This window comes from Schistocerca nitens, chromosome 9 (genome assembly GCF_023898315.1).
Source record: "Schistocerca nitens isolate TAMUIC-IGC-003100 chromosome 9, iqSchNite1.1, whole genome shotgun sequence".
Taxonomy (NCBI): Eukaryota; Metazoa; Arthropoda; class Insecta; order Orthoptera; family Acrididae; genus Schistocerca; species Schistocerca nitens.
This window is the reverse complement of record NC_064622.1, coordinates 402607828-402630864: the sequence shown is the minus strand read 5'-3', so window position 1 is coordinate 402630864 and position 23037 is coordinate 402607828. Positions and strand designations below refer to the sequence as shown.

General features: G+C 40.9%; 1 protein-coding gene across 1 annotated transcript in view; it reads left to right on the top strand.

The window, feature by feature from the left end:
• Positions 1-23037, top strand: part of LOC126204276 (uncharacterized) — a 681498-nt gene that overhangs the window by 543301 nt on the left and 115160 nt on the right. The window contains exons 3-4 of the mRNA XM_049938664.1: positions 18422-18621; positions 18712-18758. Of these exons, the coding sequence (XP_049794621.1) occupies positions 18422-18621; positions 18712-18758 (247 nt within the window). The remainder of the gene's footprint in view (positions 1-18421; positions 18622-18711; positions 18759-23037) is intronic.

Sequence of the window (23037 nt, the reverse complement as noted above, 5' to 3'; positions counted from 1 at the left end):
AGACCCATTTGAACCACTTTTAGATCTCACAAAACATTTACACGACCGGGAACCAGTCAACGAGAATCTACTTCTACATGTCTTCTATGAATATGAATGCGAGTGCCGTGTTTTTAGCACTGCTCTTCTTTGCTCATTGCCTGTAGCATCTGAAACGATACCGCATCAAAAGTGCACAGATCAAGCAGATGCAGTACGAGTCATTGGCCTCGCGCGCTTCACGTTTCGCCACACGGAATGCGCGTCTTGTGTCTGCATGTGGAAAGCAGCGAGTTACGTCTGCTGTCGACCGGCCGCCTGCTGCGGTTTCTTCACAGCACTTCAGTGGCCTCTGCCAGTTTTACGCCAACCTGGCGATTGCTATCGCGACATTTCCTGCATGATTTCGTACTTGTGTCACTAAGCTTTTGTACTGTGCACAGGTATGTTTAGATGATGAAATGCTATCTGCTGCCAGACATTTTTAGTTCCCAGACTTATGGACAAGTCGTATGTTTGAACGTAAATCGTACCAATTAATTTTTTTAAACCATGTAAATGATTTAAAAGACAGTCTGATCTGCCATCTTAGATTTTTACAGATGATGATGTCATTTACCGTCTAGTAAAATCATCAGAAGATCAAAACCAGATGAAGACTGATGGAGACGAAATATCTGAATAGTGCCAAAAGTGGCTGTTGACCCTAAATAATGAAAAGTTTGTGGTCATCATATAGTTTGTAAGGTGATCATGTCATTTGGTTCTCGTAAAAAAAAATGGTTCAAATGACTCTGAGCACTATGGAACTTAACATCTGAGGTCATCAGTTCCCTAGAGCTTAGAACTACTTAAACCTAACCAACCTAAGGACATCACACGCATCCATGCCCGAGGCAGGATTCGAACCTGCGACCGTAGCGGTCGCGCTGTTCCAGACTGAAGCGCCTAGAACCGCTCGGCCACACCGGCCGGCCTGGTTTTTGTATTTTATAGATGTTCACGTCAGAGAGAGAGCAAGTTACGTTACTGTTAAACAATCTTTGATCCTGTTGTCGCACAGTCTTTGCCTCTGCTCAGTCTGATACAGTACATTCTTAGTTAAGTGTGGTAGGTGATGGATATATTCAGTATTGCTGTGTTGACTTGTGAGTGTGTCTGTTAGATGAAGAATATTGTAAACGACAGCAAGACTGAATAAGATGGATCTACTAGAAAGTGAAGAGAATACGAATTTTGAATAATGTTATTGTTTTCGAAGAGAAGAAGTTAAAGCGCTTAGCAACAGCTAGCGATAAACTGTGCTAATGCACCGCATGTCAGAGCGACTCCCGTCGTGCAGAAGGTAACTTTTGACAAGAATAAGGCGACTATCATGAGCAACAAACTGCATTTATTGCACAACAGCGATTTGCTGCCTCGACGCGTACGCTAAAGAAACTGCTACGAACTTCGAAATTTCATCTAGAAACGGAATAAGAATAAATAATTTCTAATAAACAGAACACTGACAGTAATTTTTTTAAACCAGTTCTGAGAGATTACACAGGTTATCAGTAATGCGTTGTTCACTTGAGAAATATTTTTGGCTGTACACAGTGATGATAATTAAGAGACATTTAACACTCTCTACCACTTTTTATGAGATATACAGACTGTTAGGATGGTAATTCTGTTGTCTGGAAAGAAAATTGATAGGTATTTTGATTTAAGAAGTTTTTCAGGATCTGTTGTGAGGCAGTGATGCTACGTTTACTGAACTGTAATATTTACGATTACAGCTATTAATATGAAGTGTTGTTTAAGTGAAAATAAGTGGACGAAAACAGATCAATGGAACTGTTATTTGAAGCGTATACTGAGACGATGACTACGTGTATGATTAATGTTATTACAGGATAATGAGATTTATCCTGGTGAGGTACATGAGACGACAATTATGAACTTTATGATGCATACTGGAATAGAATGAGGCAATGATTATAATGGTTAATGAAGAGAAAGAGTGAATGAGTAATGGTTAGGGTATAGGGACCCTGTTTCTTGTTATAGTGATTTTTATGCCATCTGAGTGCACTTCGTCTTTATAAGCGTAAAAGGTAAGTTTCTGAAAAGATGTGGCTGGATGACAGTAGTGAATGAAGGTAATGTGTCTTCAGACAACACAGTTATTTCCTTGATGTGGAGTCTACAATTATGTGGTTCATATTATTTAACCTTTTTATTAAACATATATTGTCATTTTTTTCATTGGAGCGATACAACGTGTAACAGTTATACGTTACAATAATTTGAGAAATGTACATTTTTGTCTCTATTTGTGCACGGAAAAAGTTTTGCAAAGATGTAGCTCAGCACTGATTGCTACTCTGTACTGTAACACACTCTTTAATATGTGGTACCTCATTGAACTTTTTGTGATCTGTCTTTGTGGGTTGGGTCTAGTTTCTCGTTTATACTGATGAATGACATTGTTTTTTCTGATTTGTTTATAGTTACATGCACTAGAGAATTTAACTTTTACTGAATTCTATAGAACTAATCTGCCTTTCCTTTGTCTAAGAGATAACTTTACGTATATAAGAAACCATGTTACAATAGTCTAGGTGTTTGGGAACTTTTAAATTTTTGAAGTGAAGATGAAATTCATCACTAGCGAGATTTTACTTTCCAGCTTTATTTTCTTTTGACATGTCATAGGATAAGATTCTCTTATATCTATTTTTCTACGAATATGTGTTACATTGCAGATTAATTCTTGTATTTACATATGATGTAATATAATAACATGCATTGCTTTAATTTCATTCAAGGAATTTTAGGGCTGTATTTGTCTGTTACACTTATGTCATTTATTAAGTTTCTTCATAATGCATATTCTGTGTATAATTTCTTACTATAGGATGTGGCGCCATTAGTATAATTATTATATTAAGTATAGTACTCTAGGGAGCTCTCAAAAATCATTTAAGGTCTGTAAGAAATCATGAAAGATGTAGAAACAAAGAGAAAATGGTAAGAAACAGCAAAGAAATTGTTACAAAGATGATGTGAAAGAGCAAAGAAATAGTTACAAAGATGAATATGAGCAATGATTAGGTATGGTAAATATGAGAAATGATTAGATAGGGCAAAGATGAGAAATGGCTAGGTGGAACAAAAGTGACAAATGGTTAGGTAGGACATTGGAGCTAAATAATATGAACTTATGGGAATGTATGAAATATATGACAGAAAGAAGCAAAGAGTACAGTAAACAGTGATATTTATTGGAAGTCTGATGAAATTATAGGCAAAAGGATTAAAAAGTGCATGAACTAAAGAATTATATATAACAAGACAGCATGGTAATTACTGAGCATGTTAGGTATAATCATAGACTGATGTTTGACTGACTGCATAAAGTATTCTTTGATGTGAACCTTGGTTACTCCCTAATTCATGTTTTTCCTAATTATGATTCGTGTTCTCGTTACCAGTGTGTGTGTGTGTGTGTGTGTGTGTGTGTGACGACTGTCCATATGTGTTTATTTCTTGTGTGGTCACTAACCTTATGCCTCTCTTTTTACCTTATTCTCTATACTTGTGTGTATTTCACTAGTGTCCACATAAACGTATTTATTTGAATAGATTTATAATATTCTGTAGCGTCATTCTGTTCAGATATTATAACTGTTTATTATCATGCCTATTACTGTACACTGTTTCACATGATTTACTTGTCTGATGTTTCTTTAATCCATTTTTGTAAAACCATTATGCTAATTTTTCTTAGTTTTTTATAGGCATAGAAATCTGTTGTTACCACTACACTACATGTGCATTCCATATCTACAACAATGTAAAATCTTATTACTCCTGTCTTAATATAGGTAATTGAATATTGTAAATGTAACAAATTGTTACTGATTGACCATTCACCACAAATGATTGAGACTTGCCAGGGCAGAAAAAATATGTCTACTGATTATACATCGAAATATTCCGTCACATGTTGGCACACTTAACAGATGCCAGCTGCAATTGACTTTCGTAAGGGATTCTTTGATACAAAAAGATGTCTTTGGAATTATCAATGGCTCTACAGGCTGCTTCAAGCAAGTACTACATCATTTTTACTCTTGTTGCGTGTGTGGGGTTGTCAACTCAGATCTGTGTTTAGTCTCACTGAGTCTGCTTCCACATAACTTGCCCTAACAGTAATATTATTGCAACGAGCTAAGGAAAGTCTGGCCATTTATGACAAGGACACTCTTCTATTTACTTTCATCGTGCAGATTACTACTGTCATATGCGATTGTGCTTCAGAAATGTAGGCCTTGTGTGATATAGACACTCGGACCTACTTCCTGTGTGTAACAAAAACGGTGTAGATCACCATTACTACTTCAGTACAAAATGTGACACATAAACTTTCAAAACACCCTATGTATAACGTTCTCATAGACTCATAAAAAGCTAGTAACCTACTAGTGGTGAATTCTATTGATTAATCATTCACATGTTCCTGAATTTTGTATAAATATTTTACTTGCAGTTCTTTAACTCATATTCTTGTAAAACTATTTTTCTTCTTGTATTTTTAACATGTTTTGTATGTTCCTATCCATAATGTTTAGAATTTTGTCCCCGTCCCATTCCTAGCTGAAATGACCATCGTACAGAATTCTACTGGGGGAAGGTGGAGGATGTGTAGATGGTCATGTCATTTTGTTCTTGTATATCATCGATGTGCACGTCAGAGAGAGAGAAAGTTACGTTAGTGTTAAACAGCCTTTGGTCTTGTCGTGGCACAGTCTTTGCCTCTGCTTAGCCTGGTGGGTGAGAGACGTCTTCAGCAGTGTTGTGTTGACCTGTGATTGTCTGTTAGACGAAGACTATTGTAAAGGACAGCAAGGATGAATAAGATGGATATACTAGAAAGTGAAGAAAGTGAAGTGAATTTTGAGTAATGTTATGTTTTGAAGAGAAGGAGTTTGAGGTATGGCTGCAGCAGTGCGCAGCTAGGAATGATTGTTGTCAGCCAGTTAACTTGTTCAGAGCTGAGGGAAAGAGCACCACACTTCCATGACTCATGCATTTACGTACTAGTTTATTAAGATGTTTTGCTTTTTATAGAAATTCTCTGTTAACTTTGTACCCTCTTTAAATCATTTTTCACTTTGTTAAGCATAGTATTATTCAGACGTATGTTATGTGTGAAGATCACACGAAGTATTATTCTGTCTTTTTGAATATATACTTCATTCTAAAATCGTTGTCTTGGCATACCATTTCATAGGGAGAGTTACTCTCCCCATCACACTGTTTGTCATTACGCATTATCACATGGAACAGTTCGAATATGTATTTAGAAACAGAAATCTAGCTTAGGCGCTGCTTTCTTGCTGTTTGCCGTTGTGCTTTCGAGAAATCTGCAAAAGCGTTGTCAAGATGCGAGGTGAGTGGAAATCTTGATTAGGGCCAGTAATTGTTTTACTTCAGTTACGCATTTAGCATGGAGACAAGTTGCATTCAGTTCAGTTCATATTAGGTACTGTTTAGTTAAAGTTTAGCAAACGAGTTTAGGTTGGATAACAGTTTGTGGAGACATAGTTTTTGGTAATACGTAGATTTTATAGAGTGGGAGATATAGTTGGGCTAAATTCCATACAGAAACAAAATATACTGGGGAGGTTACAGTGTACTAAAAAGGTTCCGTTACAAATCTGTTGCACAATAAATCACGCGAATCTAAAGGCTGTCAACTGAAGAAAATAAAAATTACGAACAACTTAAATTGGAACTATCACATTGATAACATTGTGGGGAAGGCGGCCACAGACTGAATTTTATTGGCAAAGCACTTACGAGACGCAGCAAATCCACTTGTCCAGTCTATGCTAAAGCATTGTTGCGCGGTATGGGATCCTTACCAGATAGGAATGATCAAGGACGTCGAAAAGATTCAAAGAAGGGCAGCTCTTTTTGTATTATTGCGAAATAGGACAGAGAGAGTGTGACGGATATGATACGTATTAAGTTGTGGTGGCTATCATTAAAACAAAAGCGTTTCTCGTTGCGGCGAGATCTTTTCGCGAAACTTTAATCTCAAACTCTCTCCTTCAAATGCGAAAGTATTTTGTTGATGCCCACTTTCGAAGGGAAAAACGACCATCGTAACAAAATAGAGAAATGAGAGCTCCCACGGAAGGATTTATGCCTTCGTTTTTCTCGTGCGCTATTTGACAGTGTAACGGTATAGAAATGGATCGATAAACCCTCTGTCTGGTACACGGGTGTGAATTGCAGAGCAGTCCTGTAGATGCATTTAAATTCTTGTTTCGAGTATGTGGAGAATTGCACAATGTTGCCAGACCACTTACTCCGCGAGACTACTCCTGGAAATACTATTCGCAAATCATAGGTGGAGAAACATGAGCGATAATGAAAATTTGAGCCACGTATGGAGGCCTAATGCTCGATAATGCTCCTGGAGTGCTACTGTACCGCGAAGAATATTTTAATCTTCAAGATTTGAAAGCATAAATGAACAGATCATGAAACGATAAACAGAGAGATCATGTCACACGAATAAACGAAAATTGGTACCTAAAATAGTAATCAGTTATCAAACAACATGGAAAATATCAATAAGTAGACCAAGAAAGAGGTAGCGAAATCAGACAGAAACTAACTAGAGACAAGAGAGGCACTGAACAACAGAATGTAACAGGCAAATGCCTAACTATTGAAGAAAGAAGAAGACTGGGAGAGCTTTGAGTTTTTTTTTAAGAATTAAGAATTTCATTTTTGAGAATTAAGATATTTAATACTGAAGACTGAAAAACCTCATAGTTAGCAAAGAAGAAGAACTTTTATTGGGTTCTTGAGGACGCAGAATTTTAGTTTTCAGGATGAATAATTTTTACATTCAAGATAGAAGAATCCATTTTCCAGTGAAAAAAGCCATAGAAAGAAAGTGCAGTCCCTAGAGCTTACTGTTGTGAGGACAAAAATTTGGAAGATGTAATGATAGGGTAGAGTGGTAAGAAGGGAGCCCAATAAAAAATAAGTAACGTAAGGCGAGTGCTCGTGACGAGCGGGTATCGATTCGGCATAAATTTTATGTCAATTCTTGACACTGCATCCTCATTGATTTCATCCTCATCGATCCATTCATTGCATTTAAGTTACTTCAAATTATTTTTTATAATTACTTTTCCCTTTGGCTACGACCTGCAAATGTCAGGAGTGGGTTCATGGTGTAGTGTCTCGTTTGTGTATTTTCTGATACCGAGAGAAAGGACAGAGCGAATTTCGGTGCCGCCAGATAGCTTACTTCTCTAGGACATCACCAACGCGGCCTCCATAGCTACCGCCCCCATCCAATGCATAGAGCATGATTTACAGTGACGCCCCTTCACGCCACAGGACATTGCTGAGAAGTTTGGAATTTAACTCACGATATTGCCACAAAGAGCGATAATCGCTAAATATTCTGATCTCCAGGATTCGAAATTTTCTTCACATTGTTCATTATAACGTTAAGTGAAAAACAATGTTTTCATTATAAACAGTAACAAAACCTGGCATGTTATAGTAAAATGGAATAAATAATTAATTTGATGTTCTCTGTGTTCTGTGACTTTCACAGAATGAAGGATCACATTCATTCTTCCTAAATTACACATAGAAGCAAAACTATTTTTTTCAATCGAGAGCCGTTTTCATTGTCCCGGTAAGTATGAAATTTGTCTGTTACATCAGATTAGTCGTGTGCAATGGAACCCGTCAAAGGGATCTTTTGAATGTTGAAGGAAATGAAACATAATTTTTTATGTGCGAAATAATCTATGTGCGAATAATCTATTTTAAGCATATCTGCAAATATATTCTTCAGTGGAGTACAATGAGTTACCTAACATAAACCTCTTTGAGTCTTACGGTCTGTCGCTGTCGCATTACCCAGTAAGAGAAGTAACAAACAGTTCATGGCAGATTGCTCAATACGAGTGTACCCACGAATCTGACTCATTTCTGAACTAGACATTGAAGACATTGTAGAGGTCTCCAGAATGAAATTTCATTCTGGAAACATCCCCCACGCTGTGGCTAAACCACGACACCGCAATATCCTTTCTTCCAGGAGTCGCTAGTTCTGCAAGGTATGCAGGAGAGTTTCTGTGAAGTTTGGAAGGTAGGAGACGAGGCACTGGCGGAATTAAGGCTGTGAGGACGGGTCGTGAGTCGTGCTTAGGTAGCTCAAATGGTAGAGCACGTGCCCGCGGAAGGCAAAGTTCCCGAGTTCGAGTCTCGGTCCGGCACACAGTTTTAATCTGCCAGGAGGTTTCATTGTAGAGGCTGTTTTTAGTCTCGTGTTATAGTCGTGTTTTCCACTATTTTTTGAGAAAAGAAAAATACTGGTAACGATAAGGGACATAGATGGTTACATGTATGGTGAAACAATTGTCAGAATACCAAAATTTTAATAGGTCCTTGCAGGATGTTGTAGAACTAATCCAGACCTAATTCTTACCACCCGTTTGGTATTTTGCAGGTATTACCCATGTAAGTTCATTGTCTGTACAAAATTATTCAGTAACTCATTGTTGTTGTTGTTGTGGTCTTCAGTCCTGAGACTGGTTTGATGCAGCTCTCCATGTTATTCTATTCTGTGCAAGCTTCTTCATCTCCCAGTACCTACTGCAACCTACATCCTTCTGAATCTGCTTAGTGTATTCATCTCTTGGTCTCCCTCTACGATTTTTACCCTCCACGCTGCCCTCCAATACTAAATTGGTGATCCCTTGATGCCTCAGAACATGTCCTACCAACCGATCCCGTCTTCTGGTCAAGTTGTGCCACCTTCTCTTCTCCCCAATCTTATTCAATACTTCCTCATTAGTTATGTGATCTACCCATCTAATCTTCAGCATTCTTCTGTAGCACCACATTTCGAAAGCTTCTATTCTCTTCTTGTCCAAACTATTTATCGTCCATGTTTCACTTCCATACATGGCTACACTCCATACAAATACTTTCAGAAATGACTTCCTGACACTTAAATCTATACTCGATGTTAACAAAGTTCTCTTCTTCAGAAACGCTTTCCTTGCCATTGCCAGTCTACATTTTATATCCTCTCTACTTCGACCATCATCAGTTATTTTGCTCCCCAAATAGCAAAACTCCTTTACTACTTTAAGTGTCTCATTTCCTAATCTAATTCCCTCAGCATCACCCGACTTAATTCGACTACATTCCATTATCCTCGTTTTGCTGTTGTTGATGTTCATCTTACATCCTCCTTTCAAGACACTGTCCATTCCATTCAACTGCTCTTCCAAGTCCTTTGCTGTCTCTGACAGAATTACAATGTCATCGGCGAACCTCAAAGTTTTTATTTCTTCTCCGTGGATTTTAATACCTACTCCGAATTTTTCTTTTGTTTCCTTTACTGCTTGCTCAATATACAGATTGAACAACATCGGGGAGAGGCTACAACCCTGTCTTACTCCCTTCCCAACCACTGCTTCCCTTTCATGTCCCTCGACTCTTATAACTGCCATCTGGTTTCTGTACAAATTGTAAATAGCCTTTCGCTCCCTGTATTTTACCCCTGCCACCTTTAGAATTTGAAAGAGAGTAGTATTCCAGTCAACCGGTAACTCATTACTGGATGGAAATAAGGAGACTAAACTAGTTCCTTCGTTTTTACATGGTGACAATTATTGAACTGTACGGAATAAGATCGTCATAGCTTCTGAACGGTTTGCGTTAGGACGTTCAAACTGCACGCTTGGCCGCGGAGCATGGTGGGAATTAGTATATGGATGCATGATTTGGTTTATCGACGAAGCCCACTTTCATTTGGATGGGTTCGTCAATAAGCAAAACTGGCGCATTTTGGGGACTGAGAATCCACATTTCGCGGTCGTGAAGTCTCTTCACCTTCAACTAGTGACTGTGTGGTGTGCAATGTCCAGTGTGTGGTGTGCAATGTCCAGTCACAGAATAATCGGTGCGATATTCCTTGATGGCATGGTGACTACCGAAAGGTACATGAGAGTTTTGAGAGACGACTTCATCCCCATTATCCAAAATGACCCTGATTTCGACAAGATGTAGTTCATGCAAGACGGAGCTTGACACCATCGAAGCAGGAGAGGAGCACTATGGGAGCCGCATTCCGGCTCTGGGACACCCAGAGGCCATTGGCATGGGCCTTGATTAGCCGCCATATTCTCCGGATCTGATCACATGCGACTCCTTTTTGTGGAGCTATATTAAAGACAAGGTGTACAGCAATAACCCCAAAACCATTGCTGAGCTGAAAACAGCCATTCAGGAGGTCATCGATGTTCCGACACTTCAGCGGAATTTCGCTATTCGTCTGCTTCACATCATCGCCAATGATGGCAGACATATCGAACATGTTATGACCTAAATCTGAATATCTGTAGTGGCGTTTACATGTTAATAAAGTTTTTGCACGCTGTAGGTTGTAGCTAAATTACTTTTTATTTTTTTATATAGTTTAATAATTGTTTCCCTGTATGTCACCTGTAGCAGTAAACGCGTTTTTCAAATGTAACTGAATCAAAGCCCTTGATTAATTCTATGGTGCAGGCTTTCCATTTCAGGCTGTGATCTAGCTGTACGCCCAAGAGGTTAACATCCAAATTTACGCATTTAATTGTTTGCGTAGACTATTTTGATAGCTTTCGGAGTTCCATGAAAAGTACTGAATTGAGTTAAATGTATTTGCCTTGAACCATCTTTGATGTTTTCAAATATTAGTTGAAATTTTCTGGCAGACTGAAACTGTGTGCCGAACTGGGACTCGAATCGGTGAGTCTGCGGTTCTGCGAGAAAGCTTCAAAACCGCACGCACTCTGCTGCAGAGAGAAAACTCATTCTGGATTTCACTAGCCACCTTTTCAGGTAGAGGACTCATACTACTTATTATTCCTGGACTTTTGCCACATGCAAAAATAACAAAATTAGCATACTGTGACAAGAGATCGTTTCTGTATGTTAGAAACGATATTCGATTTAAAAAATATGAAGCTCCGTGGCTATTGCTCCAAGTGCCAGTTGCTTTGTGATCGACCGGGTTTCTGTTATACAGGTAAGATAAAAACCATGAAACTGGTGTGTCTATTTCTTCATTATGTGTTAATTATTGCAAGAGGAAATCGTGGGACACACAATGAGGGGCTTTAACCAAGTCAGATGGTAATAATTTCTGGAAACGCGTTTCCTTCTTCCTGTTCCTGAGGTTCCTCTTTATGAGTAGTCATACCATATTTAATCATACAGTAAATACCTTGTGTATACCCTGAGGTTCCTCTACAATACATGCTGACTACAAAAGACAGGTCCCATACAGTAACCCAAAAGAAGATGATCGATAATAATAATCACATAATTGCTTAAAACGTTGACAGGAAGACATCGATCATCTTTTTCTTGTGCCTTTGTCACACTTTGGAGCAGGGTCGGCATGGTTATTTAAGGATTTGGCTTCCTTTGTTTAAGACGTGGCCAAAGGCACTTCCTGTCGCCACCCCTTTACGACCAAGGATGGGATACATGTGCCCCAACTATCTATGTGTAGTGTTATGCATGTGAAAGTGTGTGAAAGGTTTCCAAATGTTTGCGAATCGCGTAACTGAGGTGGACCTTGGGTACCAGCCCGGTATTCACCTAGTGGGATGTGGGAAACCGCCTAAAAACGACATCCAGGATGGCCAGCACACCGACCCTCGTCGGGGGTGATTCGATAAGGGGGCGGAGCATTTCCCTGCCCAGGGACGCGGCGCTTTATCACGCAGGGCTATCTTTGGACGGGTGGCAGGAACACATCGATAGTTTACGTAACACTTTGCCAGATTTGTAATCTTTTAATCGAAAGCAATCTTTTAATGTATGTATCATCCACATTCTGTTTAGCTTTATTTTGATCCTTTTGTAAGTAATTGTCGTTTCAGCGTGCTTTTAGCTCCTCCATTCTCATGTCAGCTAAGTACAATCAAAGTACTACGAACAATATTTTCATGTGAATAGAACCGGAAATCTGTAATGATCTTCAAAATCTATTTTGATCCATTGAGTCATACTGAAAACTGGACTTCAATGTCACTGGAAACTGTACATGTGAGAATTTGGTTCGTAAGATAATTTGCAATTCTGATGTAGGGCTTACTTAACGCCGTGACAATGGCATCAGAAGCCACCACAATAAAAGAAGACGCCTCAGTTGAAGCTGGAGAGTTCTGGAGAGATATCAGTGCGACACACCAGTTACTAGCAGAGTGACTGGAACAACAGTTTCAAATGATCCGATTCTAATTAACAGCATGACGACGACATCTTGAAGTGGAGCAATATATGTTTGTTTTGTGATGAATAATGATAAACAATCACATGAAGTTTTTGTTTGTCTTTTATAATTTTAAGATCCCCTCAAACATTATATAATCTTGAACAAATCAACGACTACAAGATAGGTATATCCATGTGTATTGTGGTTTAGAGTATCTGCTGATAAGGGCTTGCTAGTACGTCAAAATAATGAACATAGGTAGATCTGAATATCTATTTTTCAGTATACTACTGTGGGTTGAATCAATGCGTTGTTTGTGTAGGGTTGTTGGTACGGATTTTATTGAAACTCAATCAAAACTGTTCTCAAAACCAATAATCCCGTACAAAATTATAAGTCATACTGATTGCTTCATTTTATCTGCGTCTGGATCTATATTCTGCAAACCACTGTCAAAAGAATGGCAGTGGATACTTCTCATTGTAGTGCGTGTTTCTGTTTCTTTATGTTCCATGTGCGTACGGAGCGAGGGAAGAATTATCACCTGAACGCTTTTGTGCGTGATGTTGTTAGTCTAATCTTGTCTTCACGGTGCCTATGGGACGGAAACGTTGGCGTTATTAGTATGTTCCTGCAAGGGTTGAAACTTCAATAGTGGCAGCTATTTATTTACTGCTTATACGAAACATACACATGTTTCAAAGTTTTACTGTTCTTCAGAGTAGTTACCAGCACTGTGTATGGCCCGCTGCCAGCGATGTGGAAGTCATACCAGCGCCAGTTATGTAGATAGCTAGTGGAGCATTCTATTGCTCGACGAATCTCTGTAACTGTTATGAAGCGAATGCCATGAAGCGCTGCCTTCAGTTTAGGAATTAAGTTCAAGTCACAATGGCTAAAGTCCGGGGAGTGTAGTGGGTCGGTGCTACAGTACTTCCAGCCCCATCGGTTGAACAAATTGGTCACAACTTGCGCCATACACGCCCGAGCATTATCGTACAAAATGATGGGCGGGTACTGTAGAAAGTGCCGCCACTTCTTTCCTAAGCTGTTCATTTTTGGAACAAAGCCAGCGAGCAGCTTGGAGAAAGAAGAGCGGCACTTTAAGGAGGGCCCGCCCATCATTTTGCAGGACAATGGTCGGGTGCATATGGCACAAGTTCTGACCGACTTCTTCAGCCGATGGAGCTGGGAATTCCTCTAGCTCCCACTACACTCCCTGTGTTTACGCCCTTGTGACATGATCTTGGTTCCTAAAGTGAAGGAACCACTCCACAGCATTCGCTTCAAAACATTTACAAAGATTCGTCGGAGAGTAGACCGCTCCACACGAACTACCAGTCATAACTGGTGCTGCTATGACTATCCTACGACTTCCGCATCGCTGGCAACTCGTGACTGCACTGAAGAACAACAAAACTTTGAAATATGTACCTGTTTTGTATGGTAGTTGCCACTATTAAAGTTCCAACCCTGTAGTTTTCTCGCTTAATACTGCTTCTTGAAATTTTGCGGAATAGTTTTCGTCTCTCTTCAAGCATTTGATAGTTGAGATTTTTCAGCATCCAAGTGACGCCACCCTGCGGATCAAACAAAGCTGCGATCTATCGTGCTGCCCTCTCTGTATAGGGTCAGTATCTTCACTGAGTCCAATTTGGTGTGGGTCCCACACACTTGAGCAATATTCTAGGATGGGTGGGGGTGGCACAAGTGTTTTGTAGGCAATCTAGTCTTTAGACTAATTGGACTTTGCCAATATCCTATCAGTGAGTCGTGTCCAGCACTTGTCTTAGGTACTACTGAGCACATGTGGTCATTCCACTTCATATCTCAGCAATTTGTTACATCCAGGTGTTTTTACGAGTTGAAGAAAGGAATACCGGTTGCGCAAGGCATGCAGGGGGGGGGGGGGTGTTTGGAAGGTAGGAGAGAGATCCTGGTAGAAGTAAGGAACTGAGGACGCCTCGGGTGTTGCACCTGGACAGCTCAGCCGATAACGTCTTGCCTCGCACTTTACTACTGAGTACCACTCTTGTCGTCCAACTGCAAAAGACTGGGCCACGTCTCCATTGCATTGCACATACTACGAAACGCTCCCCAAACTAGGCACTCACCCATGCAGACGACTTTTCCGACATGCATAGAGAAATCTAAGTGCGAGAATTCTAAAAACATCATGCCCCGTCTGGAACTTATTGCTATCACAATATATGACTTTGAACTTTGATGAAAAACTGATTACTTTGAAACTGAAGTTGGTCCCTGTGAAATTTAATTAAAGAAATAATCTATTTTTACGCTATTTGGGTTAGCTGAGTGGCGCTGGATAAAGCCGTGCCAACTGCTCTCGTAGCTACATTGCGTCTCGATAACAGAGCTGCAAAATATAACTACTGAGATACGCAGAGGTGAAATGCGTTCTCTAAAAACACTGCTATCATTTTTGGTTCGTAGTTTTTGATAATGATTTTAAATAAATTGAAAAGTAATTGACTGTTGGGATGTGCACAATGACTGCGTTAAATGAGCTCAATAGCAATCTCATGTCATTTTACTTAATAATATTTAATAAAACTTCTAAGCTTTCTCTGAAATCACGTAATTATAGCCCAAGAATTACAGAAATTAAACTTCACATGTATAATCTTTCCTTAAACAAAACACCAAAATTTAATTTTTAATCCTCTTCTCTCACAGTGATCGACAAATCCTAACAAAAAAAAATGAAAAACAGAAAGATTCCTGATCTGGCTGCCTGACGAACCAAGAATACTGCATTATCAAACCGCTGCCCAAATAAAACAAATTTAATCATTTTACCTGTAATCTATTCTTCACAAAGAGTATAATCGTACCTATGTAAAAATCAGTTCTTTCCTCTCTACAATAAATCTTCCATTGATCCATAATATATGAGAGAAAGTCAAAAAGTGAAGAGACTTTTGAGAAATGAAATATATATACTAATGATAGAAATTTGAAACACGCATTATTTTTCTTCATAACCTCCGTGAACTTTAACGCTCTTTTTCCAACGTTTCACAAGTTTTTGATTTCGTTGGAAAAAAGTTTTTTGTTGCAACTGTAACGAGTTTTGCACCGCATCAATGACTTCTGCATCGGTTGGAAATCTTCTTCCCTCGAGCGCTCCCTTTAATGGCCCAAAAATGCGGTAATCGCTTGGCGCGAGGTCTGGACTGTATGGCGGCTGTTCTAGCAATTCGAATCCTCACTCCTTCATTGTTTCGGCCGTCCGTTTGGCAGAATGTGGCCGGGCTTTATCTTGCTGCAGTATGACACTTTTTCGCGACGTTTGGATGTAATTGCACGTTTCAGTTTAGTCTGCAACACATCACAATAGATCTCACTGTTAACAGTTTCGCCACCTGGGGTGAAATGAACGGCTACCGCCCCTTCCATGTCCCAGAATAGTGTTAACGTAATCTTCCCAGCTGATGTTTGACGTTTAATTTCTTAACTTCTGGTGACGTTGAGCGTTTACAAACCATGCTCGCTGCCTTAATTTCCGGTTCGTGATGATGCACCCACGTTTCGTCTACAATAACGATTTACTGTAAAAATCTATCTCCCTCGCGTTGATAACGGGCCAAATGTTTACGAGAGATGTCCATCCTCTGCGCCTTACGGTACTCACCTTGCAAACAGTTTCCAAAAATTTAGCCTGGCGTGTAACATGGAATACGCTGAACCATGACTGATATTTTTTAAGTATTGCCGATTTCGTCCACAATGGTTCGTCTGTTTTCTATTACCACATTCCCTCAACGATTTCCAAATTGTCCTCAGTTGTTGACGTCGATGACCTGCCCGATCTTTTCTCGTCAGTTCTTCCCTGTTTGAAGCGCTCTTTCCATTCGTACATCTTGCTTCGCGATAAACATCTTTAGCTATACTGCGCTTGCATTCGACGAATGATTTCTGCAGGTTTAACACCTTCCACAAACAAAAAGCAAATCACTACCCTCAGCTCCTCCTTGGTGCAGATCGACAAATGAGCTGCCATGTTTCACGGTCAGCTACAATATAAGGGCTAACGCAGGAATAAGAGTTACACATTCTATAGAATTTTTGCAAACGACAATACTTCAGCACTGGATACTAGTAGTGTTAACAAGCCCTACGGCGAGAAATTGCAAAAGTCTCTCTACTTTTGGCTTCCCCTCGTAATTCTCAAAAATCTCCGTTGTTTGCTGCTTACTGCTACTAAACCAGAACTCTGCTGTTCACATCCAACATCAAAACCCAATTGTCTGTCTCCTCCCCTTTGCTTGCAATCAACAGGTAACTCTGGAGCTCATCTTCGCTGAGCAAAGATCACTTCTAACTTCCCTTCTAACTCATCTGTGTACTGCAGCTTCTCTGCCGAGGATGAGCGCGCATGTCTAAGAAATTCAGACCTTTCGAGCGCAATTCCAGACATCCAAAGCAAGAAAAATTCTTACGAAAATCTACACGCACACCTTTCAGGGCATTGCCGGCGAAAGCCACGGTCCCGGCTTCGAGTTCTGATCCGGCGCAAAATTTTAATTTGCCAGGAATTTTCATAGCAGCGCAAGCTGCATTGCAAATTGGAAGATTCATTCTGAAAGTCCAGCTGAATATTTGTGCAGAATTTTCGTGCGTGACTTGCAAATGTGCCATTGTGCTGAATTCACTTCTAAGTCTAGCTTGTTCTTTGCCTGATTAAGATCAAGCGTTTTAAAAGTCTCTCTTCCGTGACGTCTAAATAAGTACCTTGTTTGTTAGCTCCGAGCAGATGATACTAGCAGGTACTACCTATATTACTAAGCGACCACCTCGGAACCCGGTACCAGTTGCAGGTTGCCTATCTAACGTCTTCCAGGAGCAACTGATATTTTATTTTCGGTATTTCGTATAATTATTGACCAAATTTTAAAATTTTAAATACTGTAATAATCTTTTCACTGAGAGGTGTAATCTTACGTTAAATATTTAACATAGTAACTCAAGTATTAAAGTTAGTAACTGTATATGTCATGAAGCATTCGTAACTCACAAAGAGCAAATCGCTCAGACTATATTTATGCATTACTCGCGTATGAGAGCAATTAGCGACTTCCAATAAATTTTACACACAATTTCAAACCTTCTAGAAACTTGGCTGATGACCTCAGAAGTTCAGTCCCATAGTGCTCAGAGCCATTTGAACCATTTCTAGAAACTTCTTCCGTTGATACTCTCTACAAAGTAATGAAACGGAAAAAGTTTATCACTTACTACACTTCCGCTCTTCAAGCAGTAAAACTTCAACATTAGATACGTTGTTTTAATGTATTACTTCTTTACTACAATCTCCAGTGGCAATACATTTTGCAGACAGTATCCACATATACCACTGAATGCAGCTGCAAAACTACGTTCTTGGACGACACCTAGTTCAGAAGAAATCTTTCATATACATTGAGATCCGTGAAATTCTAGCTTTCCTTAAAACGGAGCGTAAATTACCTAGACTATACTCATCCAATGTTTGATAATGACAGCACTTACTGTCTTCCAGCAAACTTTAAACGTAAATTCAAACCTTTTCTAAACTTTTGTACGTGGTAGTTTGATTCTTTGAAGAATAGGGGATGGGACTATTGGCCCTACGAAAGTAGAGAGGGCATTTTTACAGTAGTTTCCGTTAAGGTTCCTGTTGACCATCGAAACATTTGTCAGATTTCACGTATTTGTAAAATTATTTGCCAGTATGCTGCTTTGTGTGATGTGCCTGTCAAAAATAGGATGCGTCTGACGTGTTTGAAAGAAATTGTGACTGACAGGCAATTTGACTAACAAGTTTGATCGTTTACAGAAGCTTTTGTCAAAAAATACCCAGTTGCTTGCCGAAATAGTTCCTGTATCTTTGAATTACCTTACAACTGGAACAGATGCGAAGATTCGAAATACTTTGCGCCTCGATACACAGAACGTGACAGCTTCTTCAAAAATTAGGCTATATTAGACATCTGCGAGCTTGTCTGACAAACCTGTCGAATGCAAAGAGCGAATTTGACGAACATGTCTGATCGTCTGCTGGCACCTTTAGAGAAGCATGTCTGTAGCTTTGTGACATACTAAACTTAGCTTGTGGACGTGTGTTGGCAGGCTACGGGCACATCGCGCCCAAGACGCACTGGGGGAAGGTGGTGACCATCTTCTACGCGATCCTGGGCATCCCGCTGATGCTGCTGTGCCTGTCCAACATCGGCGACATCATGGCGCACTCGTTCCGCTTCCTGTACTGGCGCGTCTGCTGCTACGCGTGCACGCGCCGGCCGCGCGCCGCCCGCCTGCCGCCCCCGCTGGTGCTGGCGCCGTCCGCGCTGCTGCCCCCGGGACCTGGCGGCGGGCCCGCCCCCGCAGGCATGCTGCTGCCGGCGCCTCCGGGCCACCAGTTCCGGCGCGCCAGGAGCATGAGGACTACTACGCGATCCCTTCAGTCGTAAGTACACACCAGCCCACTGCGCCAGATGTCTGACTAAAGTCCCCTTCTTCACTTCAGGGTTCTGACCAAGTGTCTGCTCCATATTTAACTACGTCAACACCTATATTCCACAAACCACCTTGCTGTGTGTGCTGAAGGATACTTTGTGTACCATGTAAGGATATCGTTGTCGGTATCCTTGCCAGCGGGCTTACATATCACCGGGCGTTAGCTGATGAGCCATAAGCTTCTATAACAGCGGTTCCCAACCTTTTTAACCGTGCAGACTACCTATTTCGTGAAAATGCTTAGAAGACTAGTAACTTCTCTAAGTTAAAATTATAAATGTGTGTGTGTGTGTGTGTGTGTGTGCATATCAACAGGCCCAATTATTAACACGTACCATACAAGAAGGACTGAAAAATATTTATATTCTTTCATAAATAACGTTTTTTATTACATTCTCTTAGCAGTCAAACTAGATGAAAACTCAAAATCGAGTGGTCAGTGTTAAAAAGAACAGTACCCGCCACGGTAGCCGAGAGCGCTAACGCGCTGCTTCCTGGGACTCGGGTAGACGCGCCGGCCCCGGATCGAATCCGCCCGGCGGATTAACGACGAGGGCCGGTGTGCTGGCCAGCCTGGATGTGGTTTTTAGCCTGTTTTCCACATCCCACTAGGTGAATACCGGGCTGGTCCCCACGTTCCGCCTCAGTTACATGCGTCGCAGACATTTGATACACGTTCCCACTATTTCACGATTTACACTAGATGCAGACAGCTGGGGTACACTGTTTCCATCCCTGGGGGGGGGGGAGGGGGGGGGTACGGGGTGGCGGCAGGAAGGGCATCTTACCGCCCTTAAAACTAACCTTGCCAATTCCGTTCTAACCCCGCCGACCCTGCGATCGCTGCGGGACTATGACGTAAGCAAAAGAAAGGACGAAAGAAAGTGTTAAAAATAACAGTGTTATTTTTGACATTGTTTGTCACCCGCGAGAGAATCAATATCTGGATTGAAACTGGTTAATTTTAGCTTCAAACAGCAGTCTGCATTCAGTCTATTCCTGTACTTATTATTCCAAACCATACACTTTGAAAGGTTCATTCACATAGTTTGTCGAAAAGTCCATCAAGTGTCTCAGTCAATAGTAATTCAGGTTATCTCCATAGGGACTGAGCAAAGTGGTGTACTTGCATTCCAGAGATTGGGTTCAATCCTCGGGTCAGCCATCCAGATATCGATTTTCTGCGGTCACTCACGTCTTTTCATGAAAATGATGGGATGGTTCCTTCCTTCCCGTGCAGTGGGAAGAAATCCAAGCAAAGCTCTGTCTCTGGTAGTCTTAGCCATCGACGGGACGTAAAACATCAACCATTCTACCTGTTTCAGGGTATTAAATGAGCAAAATTCAAGCGAACTATTCTTGTGAATAACTGTATCCGAGAAACTGCTACGAGCAAGGTAGCGCAGTGGTAGCACACTGAACTCGCATTCGGGAGGACAACGGTTCAAACCCGCGTACGGCCATCCTGATTTAGATTTTCCATGATTTCCCTATATCGGACTGTGAAGACCTCTTTGTCCACTGGACGTTAAACACTAATCTCCTCCTTCGACAAATTAAACGATCTGATCGTGGCACATTGCGTGTTTACGCCATGAGCAGCCAGCCAAGGCCGCGCACCAGCCCTGTAGTGCATTCCATACCACTGTGCACTTCTAGCCGCCTGGTGGCACACGATATTGGTCATTTTCAACATGTATGATAAATTTCTGGCAAGCATTTCAAATTTTTTTTTCATTCTGTACTTGCTGATCTTGACGACTGACGAGTGAAACCTGGGAAGCTCCCGATAATTTTTATCTTATCTTGGACTCTCGGCCAACACTCACGGCCCACTACCATGTTCCCTACAGCCCATAAGTGGGCTGGTGTAGAACTTTCTGTAGCCTCCCGCCTTTTCCGACGGACAGGGTAACCGCAAGACATTATCAGGTTCTTTGGTAATAAAAAGATGGCGTCCATTTACTTCCTTTATTCATATTCAAACTACAAAAAACACACCAAACTGTATCAGATTCATGTCTTTGATGATACTGACAAATTTTAAAGTTCATCCACTCAAAAAAAAAAAAAAAGCCATGGACCATTCGGCATTCCTATTCCGAAGAAATGTTTCCCTCAGTGCTCTACTGAACACTTCATAATGGCCTCGCGCGCTTCGTACTTGGAACCACGGACAGTAGACCATACGGTAGGGATCGCGAGGTGTATGGGCAGTAGCAAGCTGCGCCGCTGACTTCATAGTGATACGAACCGCCGCTCACTTACTCCCAGTTGCCGTAGCATATTGTATTATAACTGCGTTTACGAGCGAAAACGAGGTTGTTTAAGGTAGCGGAAATTTTTATTAGTGACTGACGGTTGACTCCAGTGTTACGCCATAGTTATCAGTGTACTGAGGTATTTTTACAGTAAATTTTTAAACGAAAAAGAATTATTTGCTTCGCGATGGCGGTTGTACTAACCACAGCAGACAACCAAGTAAGTTAGAAATTAAGTTTCATATCCAGAATGAGATTTTCACTCTGCAGTGCAGTGTGCGCTGATATGAAACTTCCAGGCAGATTAAGACTGTGTGCCGGACCGAGACTCGAACTCGGGACCTTTGCCTTTCGCGGGCAAGTGCTCTACCAGCTGAGCTACCCAAGCTCCTCCTGCGCAGGAGAGCTTCTGTAAAATTTGGAAGGTAAGAGACGAGGTACTGGCAGAAGTAAAGCTGTGGGGACGGGGCGTGAGTCGTGCTTGGGTAGCTCAGTTGGTAGAGCACTTGCCCGCGAAAGGCAAAGGCTCCAAGGTCGAGTCTCGGTCCGGCACACAGTTTTAATCTGCCAGAAAGTTTCATAAGTTTCATATATTTCCCAAAACCAATGCGACGAAATGGAAACGAATAACTGCTTGTAAACGTGCAGATTTGTTTTGAGTTGAGAATGCTCGTGTATGCTCAGTACATTTCACCCATTCGAATTGTGAACGGGATTTGAAAAGTGAACTGTTGAATGTTGTTGTTGTCTTCAGTCCAGAGACTGGTTTTATGCAGCTCTCCATGCTACTCTATCCTGTGCACGCTTCTTCATCTCCCAGTACCTACTGCAACCTACATTCTTTTGAATCTGCTTAGTCTATTCATCTCTTGGTCTCCCTCTATGATTTTTACCCTCCCCGCAGCTCTCCAGTACTAAATTGGTGATCCCTTGATGTCTCAGAACATGACCTAACAACCGATCCCTCCTTCTAGTCAAGCTGTGCAAAATTCCTCTTCTCTCCAATTCTATTTAGTACCTCCTTATCAGTTACGTGATCTATCTCATTTTGCTTTTGTTTATGCTCATCTTATATCCTCCTTTCACGACACTGTCCATTCCGTTCCACCGCTCTTCCAGGTCCTTTGCTGTCTCTGACAGAATTACAATATCATCGGTGAACCTCAAAGTTTTTATTTCTTCACCATGGATTTCAAATCCTACTCCAAATTTTTCTTTTGTTTCCTTTACTGCTTGCATAATATACAGATTGAATAACATCGGGAATATTCTACAACCCTGTTTCACTCCCATCCCAACCACTGCTTCCCTTTCATACCCCTCGACGATTATAGCTGCCATCTGGTTTCTGCACAAATTGTAAATAGCCTTTCGTTCCCTGTATTTTACCCCTGCCACCGCCAGCATTTGAAAGAGAGTATTCCAGTCAATATTGTCAAAAGCTTACTCTAAGTCTACAAATGCTGGAAACGTAATTTTGCTTTTCCTTAATCTATCTTCTAAGATAAGTCGTAGGGTCAATATTGCCTCACATGTTCCAACATTTCTACGGAATCCAAACTGATCTTCCCCGAGGTCGGCTTCTACTAGTTTTTCCATTCGTCTGTAAAGAATTCGTTTGAGTATTTTGCAGCCGTGATTTATTAAACTGATAGTTCGGTAATTTTCACACCTGTCAGCAACTGCTTTTTTTGGGATTGGAATTATAATATTCTTCTTAAAGTCTGAGGGTGTGACTCATACATCTTGCTCACCAGATGGTAGAGTTTTGTCAGGGTTGGTTCGCCCAAGGATATCTGTAGTTCTAATGTAATGTTGTCTACTCCTGTGGCCTTCTTTCGACTCAGGTCTTTCAGCGCTGTGTCAAACTCGGCACGCAGTATCATATCTCCCATTTCATCTTCATCTACGTCGTTTTCCATTTCCATAATATTGCCCTCCAGTACATCGCCTTTGTACAAACCCTCT